General features: G+C 37.3%; 1 protein-coding gene across 1 annotated transcript in view; it reads right to left on the reverse strand.

Moving 5' to 3' along the window:
* Positions 1 to 13,669, reverse strand: part of LOC144437122 (guanine nucleotide-binding protein G(o) subunit alpha-like) — a 36,908-nt gene extending 23,239 nt beyond the window's left edge. Inside the window, exons 1-3 of the mRNA XM_078125981.1 lie at positions 13,343 to 13,669; positions 13,055 to 13,097; positions 12,531 to 12,672 (exon numbers count right to left, since the gene is read on the reverse strand). Coding sequence (XP_077982107.1) covers positions 12,531 to 12,672; positions 13,055 to 13,097; positions 13,343 to 13,460 — 303 coding nt within the window. The 5' untranslated portion in view covers positions 13,461 to 13,669. The remainder of the gene's footprint in view (positions 1 to 12,530; positions 12,673 to 13,054; positions 13,098 to 13,342) is intronic.
* Positions 13,670 to 18,851: the final 5,182 nt, after the last annotated feature.

Genomic DNA, 18,851 nt, shown 5'->3' on the forward strand with positions numbered 1-18,851 from the left:
AAAAGCTATTTGTTACTATGTCTGAGTCATTAATTGGCAGTCATCATTATATGTGTGCGTAGGTGTGTTACTCAGTGAATCATGGGAAATTGACATGTGATACATCGAAAACAAAGAAATCTGTAGACGGTAACATCAAGAAGTAGGTCGGATCTACTGTAAAATGACAAATAGTTGTTCATTTCGTATATATTAATAGCTTGGAGAAATCTACTTCCTACAAATAAACAACTTCTCGTTACCAGACCTTCTCCGGCATAAACAACTTTCAATTTTGATCAACATGGAGAATTCTGAAGTATTTGATACCATGTTAAATGCCATGTTTTATCTTTTTATGATGTGTTTTAAATTTTGAACTTTTGAATATACTAGTACATATGGAGTCTTGGTGGGCGAAATGGGTACAATAGTTTACGTCTTGTGATAAATAAATTGTATCTTTAAGTTTACACTGAAAAAAAGGTCCCTAAGATATTAATGCGTTCGTCGATGTGGTCCTTGTTGCATTGAAATGTTACAACTTTAGACATGTCAAGGAATCTAGAGATGTCCCTGTCGAACTCTGACACTCTAATGTGACGAAGAGTGTATCAAATGATCTGGTGTTCATAACGCCACCAGATAGAAATAATGCAGACCGTGTCAAATGATAATTTTACGTGACGAAATAAGCGTAAAGCGATATCACAGGAACTTGTTGTTTGGGTTGGGCAAAACGTTCGTAGTAAATCTAATTATATTGGCAAAATCAGTATATCACGTCTACCGATGAGTACTAGGCTAAAACCCCACTGAATACTATGGCGTTTTTCTTACCTGTAGTTTATGCCTCAATTTTTCACTTACGGTACATTTTAGCTTCAGCATCGATATATCTGCAGACTGTTCTCCTTGATCGATTGAGATTATGGTTTCATCATCATGTCAATTTCACAAATCAATTCCTACATGTACCTGTTTACAATCATGTCAATTTCACGAATCAATTCCTACATGTACCTGTTTACACAGACATCAATATATGCTGTGGCTGAATGAGTCTGAAGATTTTTCACTCATAAAACCAGCCACCTAACCCCTCCCCCACCCCACCCCTCACACTGTCACAAAACTCATGTGATTTGGAGGAAGACGTGTTTGTCATGTTTACACGTGACGGATACTGATTTCAAGTCAAGCGTGGCTGGGTTGGAAAGCAATCGTATTTGCTTACAGTCACCTAATCTTATTCAAAGGATATCTCAGCATTACGACTCTCTATAAATAGGTAAGGCATACTTTCTACTTACGTTTACACGTGTATATTACTGGACTTGACACTAAAAAAATGATGTGTCAAACAGAACTAATTTAATGCATATGTAACAGGCTGGCCCCTTGAACTCTGCTTTTGCTCCCACGTGTTTATACTTTATAGTTTATAGTTTCTGTTTCTAGTTCTAGTTTCTCTTTTACCTATCATGAATTTATTCAATCGATCATCAGCAAGAATTGCAATACGTTGGCCTGGCTTATTCTCGCAAGCTAGAGCAGCATTTGTTCTTCTCCAGAGAACGTAAATTAGCGATGCCGCAATTTCAAATGAGGACAGTCTGGCGATGTCATGTCGTTAAGTAGTACTACTACTGGTCATTTCGAAGCATGCATAGAATGTAAAGAAGTGAATGGAATTAGTCGCAGTGCTTTACGTCACGACGTTCAGCGACTTCGCCGCCCACGTGTGATGTGTGATGTGATGACGGTCAATGACTTCAGTCGTGTATTTGTCTATGCGAATTGATTTATTGGAGTTTAATTCTGCATATCCTTAGTTTTTACGGTCTGGAAAGAATAATCAGTTATTGACATTTTAAGTGTGATTCATTTGCTTACAATTGACAGAATAATTCATCACGAGTATTCAAAGACATACACAGTACCTTTACGATGACAGACTGTGTACGTACAAGGCATACACAGTATCTTTACGATGACAGACTTTATACGTACAAGGCATACACAGTATCTTTACGATGACAGACTTTATACGTACAAGACATACACAGTATCTTTACGATGACAGACTGTGTACGTAAAGACATACACAGTATCTTTACGATGACAGACTGTGTACGTAAAGACATACACAGTATCTTTACGATGACAGACTGTGTACGTACAAGGCATACACAGTATCTTTACGATGACAGACTGTATACGTACAAGGCATACACAGTATCTTTACGATGACAGACTGTATACGTACAAGGCATACACAGTATCTTTACGATGGCAGACTGTATACGTGCAAGACATACACAGTATCTTTACGATGACAGACTGTGTACGTACAAGGCATACACAGTATCTTTAAGATGACAGACTGTATACGTACAAGGCATACACAGTATCTTTACGATGACAGACTATATACGTACGAGACATACACAGTATCTTTACGATGACAGACTGTATACGTACAAGACATACATAATATCGTAAATTCGTACAAGACATACATAATATCTTTACGATGACAGACTGTATACGTACGTTGGTATACAGCTAGAATCTCTTCGTTGAAGAAATTATCATAAAAGTATCTATTAATGAATACTAAAAAACAAGGTATCATTTATAACAAGTTGCTGTATTTTCTTTCTTCCCGGGTTACACAATACGGCTGAACATCTTCCCATTTTTAGCAAATCATGAATAAAACAAGTTGACGGGATCGGTGAATTATCTACGAAAACAGGACGTTATTGATGAGAAAATATAAATGAAATGCAGGGTTCTTCGTACTTTACACATTATGTGTATCTTCCTTTTAGGATCATTGTATCACGTGAGTACTCAGTGGTAAGTATATAATGACATGTTTATCCCTTGCTAATTGCGACGTATGATTACGTTAACCACACATGGCGGTGTACGTATTACACAGTCATCAATACCCTCTGTACTGTGGAATGAATAGCGTTGACTGTAATAGCTTGTACGTAGTAGGCAAAGGAAAGACACGTTTATGACGATTGTTTGCTAACAACGAGTGTGACGACATTAGTTTTTAACGTGGAATGCCCGAAACCAATGTCTGTTTGGTTTTCTTTTTAAAAATCCATTTCAGACTATTAAAAACTCTGTTTTACTACACACTGAGATACTTTCAAGTCGGAGCATATTTTTACGTATGCAACGAAAAATACCTCTTTGCGGTGCACCCTGGACAGTGCCGTAAAGAGGTATGTGGCGTAACAACCGTCACTTTACTACATTTCTGAATTGGAATTGTTGTTTTACGTGATAAATAACAACACTACACAACAGGGTTGCAATTGAGGAGAGAATTTTAACATTAATTCAAATAGAGCCCCTCCCACTAGTAAAATCATCTTTGTGATCTGATATAAATTCATAAATGTTGATGACGCAGTGATATACATTGATGAAGTAAACACGAATTCTATAGTATGTATCAAGACTTGCAAGTACCATGATTACGTAATGTATAATTGGTGAATGACATGTATTAAATAGTAGTCACAAATTAAATGAGTTAAGTGTCACTTTTCAAATCAAATCCACTCTGACAGTTAGAGCGATATCCACTTGGTTGAATGAGATGTGAATATTTCACAGATGGTAGTTCTGTCAAAGGTGAGGAACACATATTGTATTGTAAATTGTAACTTACTAGTAACATATGTTTTATAGTGTGTGAATGCACTCAGTGCGTCAATCATCATCACACCGTGACTTTGGAAATCAGCAAACTACTAACTTAACGACACGCATGCGTAGGATTAAATCTTATATTCTTATTAATTACCACACCTTGCACCAATTTCTATGAAGACTACCTTATGATTACTTATCCTTAGCCAGCTAAGAATACACGTGTCACGTTAATAGTGGGGAAAAATAAATATGGTAAGTGAAATAATTAAAATGATACTGAATACGATAAATACATAATTCTTTGCGACAGCAGAGATTGTCACTTCACATATCTACAGCTTTGTAAAAAAAATAACGTATGGTGACTTGGTATTCATATATTGCACTGTATCAAATAACGTGTATGGTGACTTGGTATTCATATATTGCACTGTATCAAATAACGTGTATGGTGACTTGGTATTCATATATTGCGCTGTATCAAATAACGTGTATGGTGACTTGGTATTCATATATTGTACTGTGTCAAATAACGTGTATGGTGACTTGGTATTCATATACTGTACTGTATCAAATAACGTGTATGGTGACTTGGTCTTCATATACTGTACTGTGCCAAATGACGTGTATGGTGACTTGGTATTCATATACTGTACTGTGTCAAATAACGTGTATGGTGACTTGGTATTCATATACTGTACTGTGTCAAATAACGTGTATGGTGACTTGGTCTTCATATACTATACTGTGTTAAATAACGTGTATGCCGACTTGGTATTCATATACAAATGTACTGTACTGTGTCAAATAACGTGTATGGTGACTTGGTCTTCATATACTATACTGTGTTAAATAACGTGTATGGTGACTTGGTATTCATATACTGTATTGTGTCAAATAACGTGTATGGCGACTTGGTCTTCATATACTATACTGTGTTAAATAATGTGTATGGTGACTTGGTATTCATATACTGTACTATGTCAAATAACGTATACAGTGACAGAATAACTAAAGATAATCATTATGTCGACAAAATTAAGAGATGCAGCTGTAATTTTAAAGATCGATGAAGAATTTCCTAAGGAATAAGTAGGTTGTAAAACGTGTGTTTAAGCTTGTGATAACAACATCTGATATACAATTAATTTCACGGACATAATATATATTTAACTATCTTGAGAATGCGAACAGTAATGATAATTGATAAGAAAATAGGATTATCGGTTAATTGGTTATGATTGAATGTCTTCAGTCTCCCTTGCATTATGTTAAGCTAAATTCTGTCTTAGAATTATTAGAATTAGTATTCAAACCAGGGTTTAATAGTGTGTGAGTGTGTGGTTGCCAAGCAGTATTTATCATTATTCATATCGCAGTTTTCAAAGTGGATGTAACATTTTCTCTATAAAAATCACGTGGACAGTGTTCATATTGTGCGTGTGTGTATGTGTGTATGTGTGTATGTATGTATGTATGTATGTATGTATGTATGTATGTATGTATGTATGTATGTATGTATGTATGTATGTGTATATATATATATATATATATATATATATATATATATATATATATATATATATATATATGTGTGTGTGTGTGTGTGTGTGTGTGTGTGTGTGTGTGTGTGTGTGTGTGTTATTAGCTAAAAGAAATTTCAAATCCTCACCCCCTATTTTATATATATATTGGTTATAATTTTAGCATGGTGGTTTTTTTTACTTACAGATCATGAAGAACCCAGAGTATACCACACATGTTCTTAGTATATGTATACACAGGATGTAAGCTACATGTATACAGATATCGTTCGACATAATTGTACAAGGTGGGAAAGGTTGGTTACAATGTGTCCTATGTGGTTATGGCAAAATGCTTTAAGCATGGACAATAGACGTCTATCTACCATTTTGGGAACATCTCACTGAAGTGGATAAAGCACACATACTTGCATTCTCGTAAGCCAAAGAGTATTATTTTCTACTGATGGTGCGTGGTTTACAGATGCCGTAAACAGGCCTGGTGAATTTACGACGATGATATACATCTCCCTAACGACTGTCGTTTGAATACGTAGATGGATTCACACGCTTCCAAAGAAAAATACGATATTCCAGCCTCAAGACGGTGACAAAAACTGGTCATTTTCTTCTAAATCATCATTGAATTAGCTAAATGTACACTTCCTTGACATACGTATTTTAGACGCATGCGTGTATTGTTAAATCGGGGCCGTCAATCATCGTGACCCTATTAATTTGAGACATGTATGAAATACATATAGCACAAAATCCAGAAATGACAAGTTGTTAAATTTATACTATTTTGTCTCTTTAAAAAGTGACAAATTATGTATGCAATGTGCGTTTGACGTCTTATTATCACATAAATGGAATTCAATCATGCACATAAATGGGTGATATGTAGAGATAACGGTAACAACCGTATCAAGTGTTGGTTTTTTGTTTAGACGGTAAAGGCTACTATTAGGACATACAAAAACACAGTCAAGCCTCTGATGTCTATAAACTGAAAATTATTGTCTGACAAATTTCAACATTTTACTTAGTTTGGATCATGAACCATGTTTCAACTACTAGTATGTTGAATATTGTATTTTGAAATGAGTAATTAATCAATGTCTATTGCCTAGCAGTAGAATATTATAAAATTATTCAAATCATTGACATTACCTGCGTAAGTCGAAATTACAGCGAATCCAATTAGGCTATCAAAATTCCACAAAATCTATTTTTTAAATTATGATGTATGGCGATGATGATTTACTTTTTATTGAACGGTTTGATGAAGTAAGTCGAAACTCAACAAGATCGACTGGGTCACGTTAAAATCACCAAGCAAGTAACCAAATGAAAATCAATAGTTAAGTTTCCTTTTTGAGGTTGTTTTCCCACCATTTTTACAAGGATCGTTTGATAAAACGCTACAGCCCGCCCTAGATGCAGACTTAAGAAGCAACGTATTACGTCTATGTTGGCATGGCAACTGTACAGGGTTCTTGAAGCCTTGGAGAAAGGGACAAAGCAAGCAGGCTAGAGACACTATGAAAACATATAAAGGTGAATACGTCCAATGCTGAAATATTAAAAACCGAAACCCGAGAATAACATCTGCTAATAAATCATCTACGTTTACTTTCGAAATAATAAACTGTGGTATTTCAAACATCCTATTTACTTTGTACGTCATCGGAGTCACTGTTATCATATATGTAAAATCATCTATAAATTTATCATAGATATGAATCGTCTATCAATTTACCATAGATGTAAATCATATATCAATTTACCATAGATATGAATAATATATCAATTTACCATAGATGCAAATCATATATCAATTTACCATAGATGTAAATCATATATCAATTTACCATAGATGTAAATCATTTGATTAACATCTTATCAAGGAGGATATTCTTTTTCTTTATGCCATCTTTGCGTTCTCGTCTGTTTATCAATTGGAAAGGGCGATTACCCAATAGATAAACTAACAAGCTTAAGAAAATATTAAACATGGTCAAAGGCATGTGAAATCGAGTATTGTCCTTGATCCGATTTTAATCAGATTGATAACTAAAACTTTTCTTTGATTTCGAATTTTGATAAAATCCAAATATTGATTATTAGTTTTAGAAACCATAACTTGTAGTAGATCAATGGAGACGGATAAAAAATCAATACTTTCATAAAATATCTATACATTATTGACATGAAACAACTTCATCATGAAACGTGAATATTTGAGTAGACTTTGATTAAGTTCTACATGAATATTGTACGTATATGAAGCCAAAGTGTAGTGGTTGCTGTGACGTTGGAATACAAGAAACCTCGTAACAAATGTACATACGCACGTCATCCCAAAATACTCTTGTTGCTATGACGCTCGCTAAATAGATGTGATATTAAATGTTTAAAATTCTCGTGTTACCTATATGCTTACTATAGATCTATCACTTGTTGTTACTCAACACGCCCGTGACGTCAGACGTAATACTGTTAGTTCATGTGAATCATTTAACAGTGGTTTGCAGTCTTATGCGTGGTATATTTATGTTTTTCGAACCATAGTAAAGCAATATAAGGAATATGTCCGACTTAATCAAATGTTCTTAACATTAGCGTTTGATAAAAGAAAAATTTATGGAATTTACGTGCAAATGAAAAAAACGGCAAAATGCAGAAGATGCTTGAAGCACTCCATTAACTAATAATTACACACACTGGCACGCACGCACGCGCGCGCACACACACATACATACACACACACACACACACACACACACACACACACACACACACACATACACACACACACACACACACACACACACACACACACACACACACACACCACGTTGACTGTACACCTACAACATCCTTGTGGAAATATCCAGGGAAATGTTAGACCTTCAACGGTAATCATGCCATGTTTTCCGCTCGTGCACGTTTCGCCACCAGAGAGTTTGCCGGAAATGTTTAATACCCGTTGTTACTTTAACTCGGGGTCACTTGTTCTCCGATTGATTAGGACGGAGTGTATACAAGGGGTTTATCTCGTGATGATCATGTTATTATTATTAACAGGTGTGCTTTTAATATTAACAGAAAAAGTAACATAAGCGTATACAAATAGTTTATGTTAAATTCACACAGAATATCAGTAAACACAGTCGAAAGCGAAATCACATACTTCCGACCCCTCCCCATTATTCACGCACAGTTTTATTTTGCATAGCCTGTTTTCCACATTAACCAATCACTCAAGGGTACAGCATTGGATTTTAAAACAGCAAAACAAAGAATGGAAAGTCGTGTAGTATGATATTTGGTATTGTGGGTCATTGTGGCTCGTAAGTTAACGGAGGTCACTCACAGGTGACGGCACAGCTTTCAATACTAAATGACTATTTGTTAACGGTGAATATTGCACGGGAAGTCTTGATGTGATCACGTGACAACCCTTGGTAACTTTCACTGTAGTTGACAATATCTACATTGCCATATCTCATAAAAAATAAAGTATCGATATTGTACAACAGAATTTATAACATTAAAATTCGAAACGGAAACGTAATGATAAATGTGTGGATGAAAACCTTTAAAAGAAGTGAAGAGGTAAAGCATACGTTTACTTTCTAATCGATAAAGATAGAAAACAGCTGTCACTTTTGTAGAGGAAAGAATGATTGATGAAAACAAACAAACAATACGCCATTGTTTCCCTGTATACAAATGACTCGACCCTCAACATATTTTCATTACCTAGATACTCATTAATATACTTTCATACTTTTTGTCGCAAAGCTTCATAAAAATGCTGGTAGTATGCTTCACTGTCAAAATTTGTATTTTATATTTTTTAAATTAGTTCTCTTATTCACGTAATCCAAAAACAACATAATGGTGACTACGTCTAAAAAATATTCAGATAAATAAGTTCTTAAATTTCGTTCATTTTAGTGTGCACACCAATTTTGTCTATAAAATACGACAATAAAAGTTTCGGGTTTAATATAATACTCTCTACGCAACGAATAAATGTATTTTTGTTTAACGACGTCAATAAAGTCCACAAATACATAACTTTACACTTTTTTTCTTTTCTCTTTTTTTTAAATTTTTTGTGCTGGGAATTCCTCCCAGCGATTTTCTGTACACTTTCATATTCACAAAATGGCATTAATGTTAAACAAAAGTGGAAGACGATTTTGCGTTATCGTAAAGTGGCAGCGTCGAAGAGATCAGTGTTGCCGTAAAACGGTGGTAGGGTGGTTTACGATGATTCGTTCAGCATGGTAATATTCTATATTACACTACTATAAGCATCGTCTTTCTGGTCTATACTACACTTTTTTTCAGTAAAATTACCATTCCATATCAAATACACCAACCCCTTCATCATATTGCCAGTTAATACTTCCCACATTTATCATGATATATGCATTGAATCTCACTTCATTTTAAAATATAAAGTAATTATATATTCCAAGTTTTGTCGCAAGAATTTCAGCACTCAACATTTGAGTAATGAAGCCACATACAGCTATTCATTGAACGTCGACGTCTTCTTGCCAGACGACAATGTGGCGACAGTACAGGTCAGAGGTTATCGTCTGTGTGCAAGGTTCGTCAGTTGTCGAACTCAAAATCGTCATTTCAAAATTGCTTAGGTCTTGTACGAACGATGTACATCATTTATCAAAATAAACTTTCACTAATCTCGTATTAGTTTAGAGTTTGAGTTACTATTGAAATTTTAGATCCTGATCTCAAATGAAAAACAAATGTGTAAAATGATCTGTATGAATGTTAAACAGTCATCACCTGAATTAGAGAGAAATAACACACGCACATATATTGCACAGGGATGAGTAGCGAATCCATGTTATCACATGCATGCTATCTGATTGGAAAGCACACGTTTGTAATATTGACACGATGGAAGATTCCAAATGTAGTGGTGATTAGCACTCGTAACAATCAAGCTGAAAATGACATTTATCCTGGAATTAGGTTCACTTGATTTGATAAAAATGTCAATTGGTAGCTAGCTATTTTGTCACCTACGTCATCAACGTATCTAGTAAGAAATCAGATCTTATGTTCCTCTGCTTCATCTCATAACATTGTTATTTCAAATTCAACATAGTGTCTTCTTATAATACATTATATTATATTCTTGGCATCGCTGTGTAATCTTCTCGATACAAATTACAATTATGTTGGAGGTCGACCCTGCGCTAACCTTGCATTGCGTTGCACTAGATCTACTACGAAAATGGAGGACATCTTTTCATACGATATGCAATATATGTCACGCTACATGGAACTCTGTTATGCTATTTTATGGTATGCCATGCTTTCTCTTTCTTCATCTTTATAATCTTTTGACACGTCTGTCTCCGATTGCTTGGTTATGTTCTGCTATGTTTGTCGGTTACTCACGCTCAACAGAAACTACACTTAGACCCCTCTCCCCAATGCCATAGACATTCCCGTAAAAGTAATTTGAACATTTAATGGGATTTCAAATTTATGTTTTCGACTGTATACTTAGAAAAATTGTTTTGAATTAGTCTTTTTCGACAACAAATTCATTAAAATGACGTTTTAATAGTTTTTCCATTTAAGGAAATGTTCAAAATAAACAGTTCATGTCATCGGAAGACATAAACAATTACCCACGTACGTCATCAAATGAAGGTTGTGTTTGGATAAATTCTTTGCATCGAACCAAGTGTAACTACCCTTTACAATAAATAGAACCGGTACAACAATAGTTATTTACATTTACAGAGACATGACCGTCTTCGATGAAAAGGTCACGATGGAAAGAAATGTAATTAGGTATCATCATTATGTATCATAATTGTCTGACATCTTTCATAGCGCGTAAATCAACCCGATCAGCCTAATTGAGTCATGACATTCATATCAGGAAGATAGGAGTATGAATTTATCGATACCAGATAAAATACAGGCATTTTGTCAAGACTGCTGACAGATCTATAGATTAACCCATAACTGTCTTTCTGTATCCAATATGATGGAAATAAGAAACAATTATTTGTATATTGTAACTGTCTTCAATTTTGGTTGGTTTTATGAGTACTATCGTATTTTGTATTGATGTATAAACACTGGTTCAATACGTTATTGTATTGTGTTCAAGTGAAATAACATGCGGCATAGGTCATAGGCTATATGTACCATTGACTAAGGCAGCCTGCATGAAACAGATTACAAAAACGTATAAATTATTGTCCGCCTTTCATTTCATCGTCAACAGAATCTTTCTAGTGGATGAACCAGTGCAGTGACACTGTGTTCAATTTCCCCATTTTTACAAAGACCACAATAGGTTAAATATTTTATTCTATATCTACATAAGCTTATCGATTGAAGCGAGCTAAAAAGCCTCAAAGATGGCAGCCATTTTTTTCATAATAGGTATATACCGTAATTAGGGCACTAGAGAGATAGGAGGTCGTGGGTTAATTTATCCTACGGGTAACAGTTTGAATTCTGGGGCACACTGCACCACTATAGTAGAATTTACGCCAGTCACATGCCCTTTACGACACGGCTTAATACATCATCTCCACGCTCCGAGACTGTGTAGTAATGATTTCTCAGGGTCGTCGTATGTGCGCCGCTACGGTCATGCAATATATTATTTCGAATTGAGCGGGGCCCGCGAGGGGTTTCGCTGAAAATTGTTGTGTTGTTACTCCACGGTGAATTTGAAGCAAGATGGATGGAATCAAGCTTCGTCTAGCGAATCCAACTTTTACAACACATCGAACGTTCAAATATTTCCTGGCCTTTACATAATACGCCGGAGAAAATTGACTTCAAATGATAACTCGTTAGCGCGTATAGAACACACACACACACACGCACGCACACGCGCGCGCGCGCACACACACACACACACACACACACACACACACACACACACTCATTTTAATATTAATAGTACAAGACTTAATTAGGTCGATTCATTGAAAAGCAAAATTAAAAGCTATATATTACGTAATAAAAATGGAAAGTAGTTTTTTGCTATTAAACAATCCCACTAATCGATAAACAAAGATATATTGTAATATTGTAATTGAGAATGCTCCTTATGATAAGCTACTTTGGTGTATTACACTCACAATATAAACATTCAACTCGCCATATTATATTGTTTACAAAATTCACATATTTTTCGATATTATAAAAAATATTTCCTGTGGCTAATACATAAATTTGCAAACTGTAAGCTTTGCGACAGACTAAGAGTAGCTTACTAAAATATTAGAAAACACAGCATTAGATTAGCACTTTACTAACCTCCCTCTCTTTGTCGCCGTAGTCTACTTTGAGCGTTTCCATGGCACGAAGCATCGCCACCATTGATTGAAGCGTATTAGAAAATACAACGGGCTTATATTGTTTTAAATCCTCAATTGAAAAGCCATCTTCATGAATAATCCTAGATAAGAGATAAAACAATGTCATAAAATATTCTGAATAATACAGAATTACATGTAAAAAGGAAAACATCACAAAACAATGGTTTATAGCGATAACTAATTATGCAGTACACGTATTCTCATTCAAAGCTTTCCTAGAAACAACCTTACTGGTGTCCAAGGGTGGTTATATTTACAGAAATATAATAATATATAATGTAAAATGATATCTAACAAATGGAAATCGGTTAATACGTGTAAAACTGCGTATCTGGCCAGTCTGTCAGTACACTTATTATTGAGGCCCTGTGCGTGGATGAAATACAGAAGACAATTTCCATTATTTATATATGTATTTTAAGGACGGAAAGGGAACACATTATATGATAAAGGCATACTCACCTCATTTGTTTAACTATGGTGCTTTTTCCAGATTCACCGGCCCCTGAAAAATTCAATACAGAAGCGACAGATTTTCAAAATAGGGGAATTGCATTTGTGTGAGTGTACGCGATGGGCAAGAAGAATTCCGTCGACATGATGTATTTCCAATATGGTCGCCACTGTAAGCAACATCACTGATGTAGTATGCAGAGATGTTCGTTCATCCTCGTCTTTCTTGTAAATTCCAAGGTCACTGTCAAGAGGCCCGTCTTGTCGATGAAAATTTACGCATATTTTAATACTTACCTAATAGCAATAATTTAATATCTTTGGCAGCGTTGATCCCATCTTCTTTTAGGTTCTTTTCAATTTGCCGGCTTCTCTCTAACGCAGCCCTTTCCTCAGCGCTCATGGTACACCCCATGATGATGCTTACTGTTATCGAAGCCGGTTTAAATTCCTCTCCGAATGACGTCCGTTTTCAGGCTTACTGCGGACAAACAGTAAGCTGACGCTCTCCGCGACTTTTCTCTATATTCGCTGCCTCTTTCTCAAACCAAAATATCTGATTTTCAGCTCGGAAAAATATCTTCTCTTTTCACGATTTAGAGAGCCGTGGAGACAGGGGAGGCAGCGAAGTACAGCATTCGAATTCAATTATCCCGTGGTCCAATCATTGGACGTGACTTCATAATGAGACGAATCAAGCACTGTATTTGCATGCGGCGCCCCTTGCCTTCGACGTCATATACGGTATGTTCAGCGATATGTGTGTACCTGTGCTTCTTGCTCAGGTGACTTTTGCGCGGGAAAATCCAGCATGTGATTATATATATACATATATATATCTTAAAGTTTCCTTTATAACCGTATCGCGAGATAGCGGTTCGCTGTAAAACTACAAAAAAAATGCATTACAAATGACATTTCAATAAATTAGCATGTCTAATTTAATCGATAGACAATTTCTCAGATCATAATATCCTTCATTTGTTGTTTTTCCGATTAGGTATTGTATTTTTTCAGAAATTAACAAAATAAAAGTGATGGTGACATAACAAACAGATGATAACACATGAAGTTAGAATTTCAGTTGTCTGACAGCAGTTGCTATGTCTTTATGCCCCACGGTCATAATTTTATGATTGCGGATATTTGGTATTGATTTCACCAATGCTTCGGCATCATCCACTTACCTCGTCTGGATTCCCGGTCGTGTAACGTTGCAATCAATCAATCTACACTTCGGCACCATCCACTTACCTCGTCTGGATTCCCGGTCGTGTAACGTTACAATCAACCTACACTTCGGCACCATCCACTTACCCCGTCTGGATTCCCGGTCGTGTAACGTTACAATCAATCTAGCTTCGGCACCATCCACTTACCTCGTCTGGATTCCCGGTCGTGTAACGTTACAATCAACCTACACTTCGGCACCATCCACTTACCTCGTCTGGATTCCCGGTCGTGTAACGTTACAATCAACCTACACTTCTGCATCATCCACTTACCTCGTCTGGATTCCCGGTCGTGTAACGTTACAATCAATCAATCTACACTTCGGCACCATCCACTTACCTCGTCTGGATTCCCGGTCGTGTAACGTTACAATCAATCAATCTACACTTCGGCATCATCCACTTACCTCGTCTGGATTCCCGGTCGTGTAACGTTACAATCAATCAATCTACACTTCGGCATCATCCACTTACCTCGTCTGGATTCCCGGTCGTGTAACGTTACAATCAACCTACACTTCGGCACCATCCACTTACCTCGTCTGGATTCCCGGTCGTGTTACGTTACAATCAACCTACACTTCGGCACCATCCACTTACCTCGTCTGAATTCCCGGTCGTGTAACGTTACAATCAATCTACACTTCGGCATCATCCACTTACCTCGTCTGGATTCCCGGTCGTGTTACGTTACAATCAGTCTACACTTCGGCATCATTCACTTACCTTGTCTCGATTCCCGTGTAAAGTTACAACAATCTACACTTCGGCATCATCCACTTACCTCGTCTGGATTCCCGGTCGTGTAACGTTACAATCAACCTACACTTCGGCACCATCCACTTACCTCGTCTGGATTCCCGGTCGTGTAACGTTACAATCAATCTACACTTCGGCACCATCCACTTACCTCGTCTGAATTCCCGGTCGTGTAACGTTACAATCAATCTACGCTTCGGAATCATCCACTTACCTCGTCTATGCTTCGTCACCAGCCACATATCACGCTTCGGCATCATTCACTTACCTCGTCTGGATTCCCGGTCGTGTTACGTTACAATCAATCTACACTTCGGCATCATTCACTTACCTTGTCTCGATTCCCGTGTAAAGTTACAACAATCTACACCCACTTACCTCTTCGACGGTCCGGCACCATCCACATTTCTACGCTTCATCACCACTCACTTACCAATCCTTGACCTTAGTACATCCAATTACCTCGTCTGGATGCCAGTAAAACATTACAATAATATATGCTTCGACATCATTCACTTACCTCGTCTCGATTACCGTGTAAAGTTACAACAATCTACGCTTCGGCACCACCCACTTACCTCTTCGACGGTCTGGCACCATCCACACTTCATCACCACTCACTTACCAAGTCAAGACTTCAGTACATCCAATAACCTCGTCTAGATGCCAGTGAAACATTACAATAATATATGTTTTGGCATCACCCACTTAGCTCGTCTACGCCTCGGTAACTTACCTCGGCTGGATTTCCATGTATTATGAAACGTTAAAACAATCCACGCTCCGGCATCACCCGTTTACTTTATATCCATGTTTCGACATCATTCACTTACCTCGTCTGGATAACCGCGTAATGTTATAACAATCCACGTCTCAGCACCACCCGCTTACCTCCTTTGGATTCCCGTGTAATGTTACAACAATCTACGGTTCGGCACTCACCATCCACTTACCTCGTCTGGATACCCCTGTAAATGTCTCAACAAGTTCAAATAGGACGCATCCATCATAAGTGTAATCATATATAATAATAGAAACCAAATATGTAGGCTGTAATCAATGTCCAGTGATCAAGTAACAATATAATTGAAAACTTCCAACTCCAACAACCTAAATGCCCAAGAGCAACGGACTATCGCCTTTCTATTAAATACAATCTATAAGTTACAGACAAATGATACATAAACACACAACTGTCATTGAGACTATAGAAACTACCCCTGACTAAATAAACTTACAAAAGCCGAAGGACCGGATCAAAATAAACTACGCATCAATTTCTCTCTAGGGCTTCTGACTGACAGCCATACACTCATTCGACAGGTTGGTTGGTTAGTTGTGTGGGATAACACTCACATGAACATCCTATTCAACCCCGCCCATCAATCCATCCATCCACTTTCAATTACGAGTAATCAGCCAATATATACAACATTTACCAAATCAACCAACTGAAATAATTATAAATATATGATATATTCACCTACCGGCAGCTTGATAATCCCACACAACTAACCAACCAACCTGTCGGATGATTACCCCACACAACTAACCAACCAACCTGTCGAATGATTATCCCACACAACTAATCAACCAACCTGTCGAATGATTATCCCACACAACTAACTAACCAACCTGTCGAATGATTATCCCACACAACTAACCAACCAACCTGTCGAATGATTATCCCACACAACTAACCAACCAACCTGTCGAATGATTATCCCACACAACTAACCAACCAACCTGTCGAATGATTATCCCACACAACTAACCAACCAACCTGTCGAATGATTATCACACACAACTAACCAACCAACCTGTCGAATGATTATCCCACACAACTAACCAACCAACCTGTCGGATGATTATCCCATACAACTAACCAACCAACCTGTCGGATGATTATCCCACACAACTAACCAACCAACCTGTCGAATGATTATCCCACACAACTAACCAACCAACCTGTCGAATGATTATCCCACACAACTAACCAACCAACCTGTTGGATGATTATCCCACACAACTAACCAACCAACCTGTTGGATGATTACCCCACACAACTAAACAACCAACCTGTCAAATGATTATCCCACACAACTAACCAACCAACCTGTTGATGGTAACCACACAACTAACCAACCAACCTGTCGGATGGTAAACCACATAGCTAACCAACCAACCAACCAACCAACCAACCAACCAGCCTGTCGGATGGTAAACCACATAGCTAACCAATCAACCTGTCGGATGGTAAACCACATAGCTAACCAATCAACCTGTCGGATGGTAAACCACACAATTAACCAATCAACCTGTCGTATGGTAAACCACATAGCTAACCAACCAACCTGTCGGATGGTAAACCACATAGCTAACCAACCAACCTGTCGGATGGTAAACCACACAACTAACCAACCAACCTGTCGGATAGTAAACCACATAGCTAGCCAATCAACCTGTCGGATGGTAACCCACACAACTGACCAATCAACCTGTCGGATGGTAAACCACATAGCTAACCAATCAACTTATCGGGTGGTAAATCACATAGCTAACCAATTAACCAGTCGGATGGTAAATCACACAACTAACCAATTAACCTGTCGGATGGTAAACCACATAACTAACCAACCAACCTGTTGGATGGTAACCACATAGCTAACCAACCAACCTGTCGGATGGTAAACCACAGTTATTAGTTGATCAATCAATTAATGAAGTATTAATTGCGCAATTCAAGTCAAAGTTATCAACAATTCGATAAAGATCTCATTTCATGTATTCCACACAGCAAACAACTAATTGATCCACAGACTATCACGTTGTTGAAATATTACCACTTTAAAAATGTCTAGTCCTGTAAACGTCCCTAAGACAGCAGCACGTTTTGACCACTCCTTATGATATGCCATTGATGAAAAGGTCTGCAGAATATAGACTACATTCGTCACAATAATAATAATAATCATTGCAGGTTGCAGGTTCGCGCCCCATCGATGCCGTTTGTTTCTGATCTGAGTGGCTAAAGTCCTTGGGCAAGATTTGAACCATGACTGTGCCTTAGTCAACCCAGCTGTATAATTGAGGACCTGGTAGGATAGAGGTTGCAATGTGAATGCTTTAATCCTATGCGCTTATAAAGGCTGCAATGAATTGTATGCTCCCCAGGGAGTTGAGGAAGTAAAGGGCTGCTGTGCCGCTATAGATCTGTGCCAGGGGTAATAATTGCAAAGCGCTTTGAGCACCCAGACTGGATGGGAGAGAGCTATATAAGAACCAACATTATTATTATTATTATTATCATTTTCATCATCACCACCACCACCACCACCACCACCACCACCACCACCACCATCACTACGACACCGTGACTCCAATACCATCAACACAACTACTACAACCCCCACCACCACCATCATCAGCACCACCACCAACAGATGGTCTCCGCCCACACCATTACCATCACCACCAACCATATCCCTTTTAAGCTGACATGCCAAAATAATAAATATAAAGTGATCTCGAGAATAAAATGAGACAAAATTCCTAGTCCATGGAAATATGATAGTAACACCCACACATATGTACAGAAATATCTCAAGTGAAAACAATATCATTGAAACTAATGAGGAAGTTGCATAACAGTAGGATACGCACTGTCTTTCATTGGTAATACATGTAACACGTTACTGTGTCTTTTGTTCATGAGCCAATATCTAGTAAAGGGTAACCGTTTTCTTATATTTTTTCATCTCTAACCCGAAACGTATCTGTCCTACTAGTATAATTTACAACATATCACGAAATGT

The sequence above is a fragment of the Glandiceps talaboti genome, chromosome 7 (assembly GCF_964340395.1).
Source record: "Glandiceps talaboti chromosome 7, keGlaTala1.1, whole genome shotgun sequence".
NCBI classification, from domain to species: domain Eukaryota; kingdom Metazoa; phylum Hemichordata; class Enteropneusta; family Spengelidae; genus Glandiceps; species Glandiceps talaboti.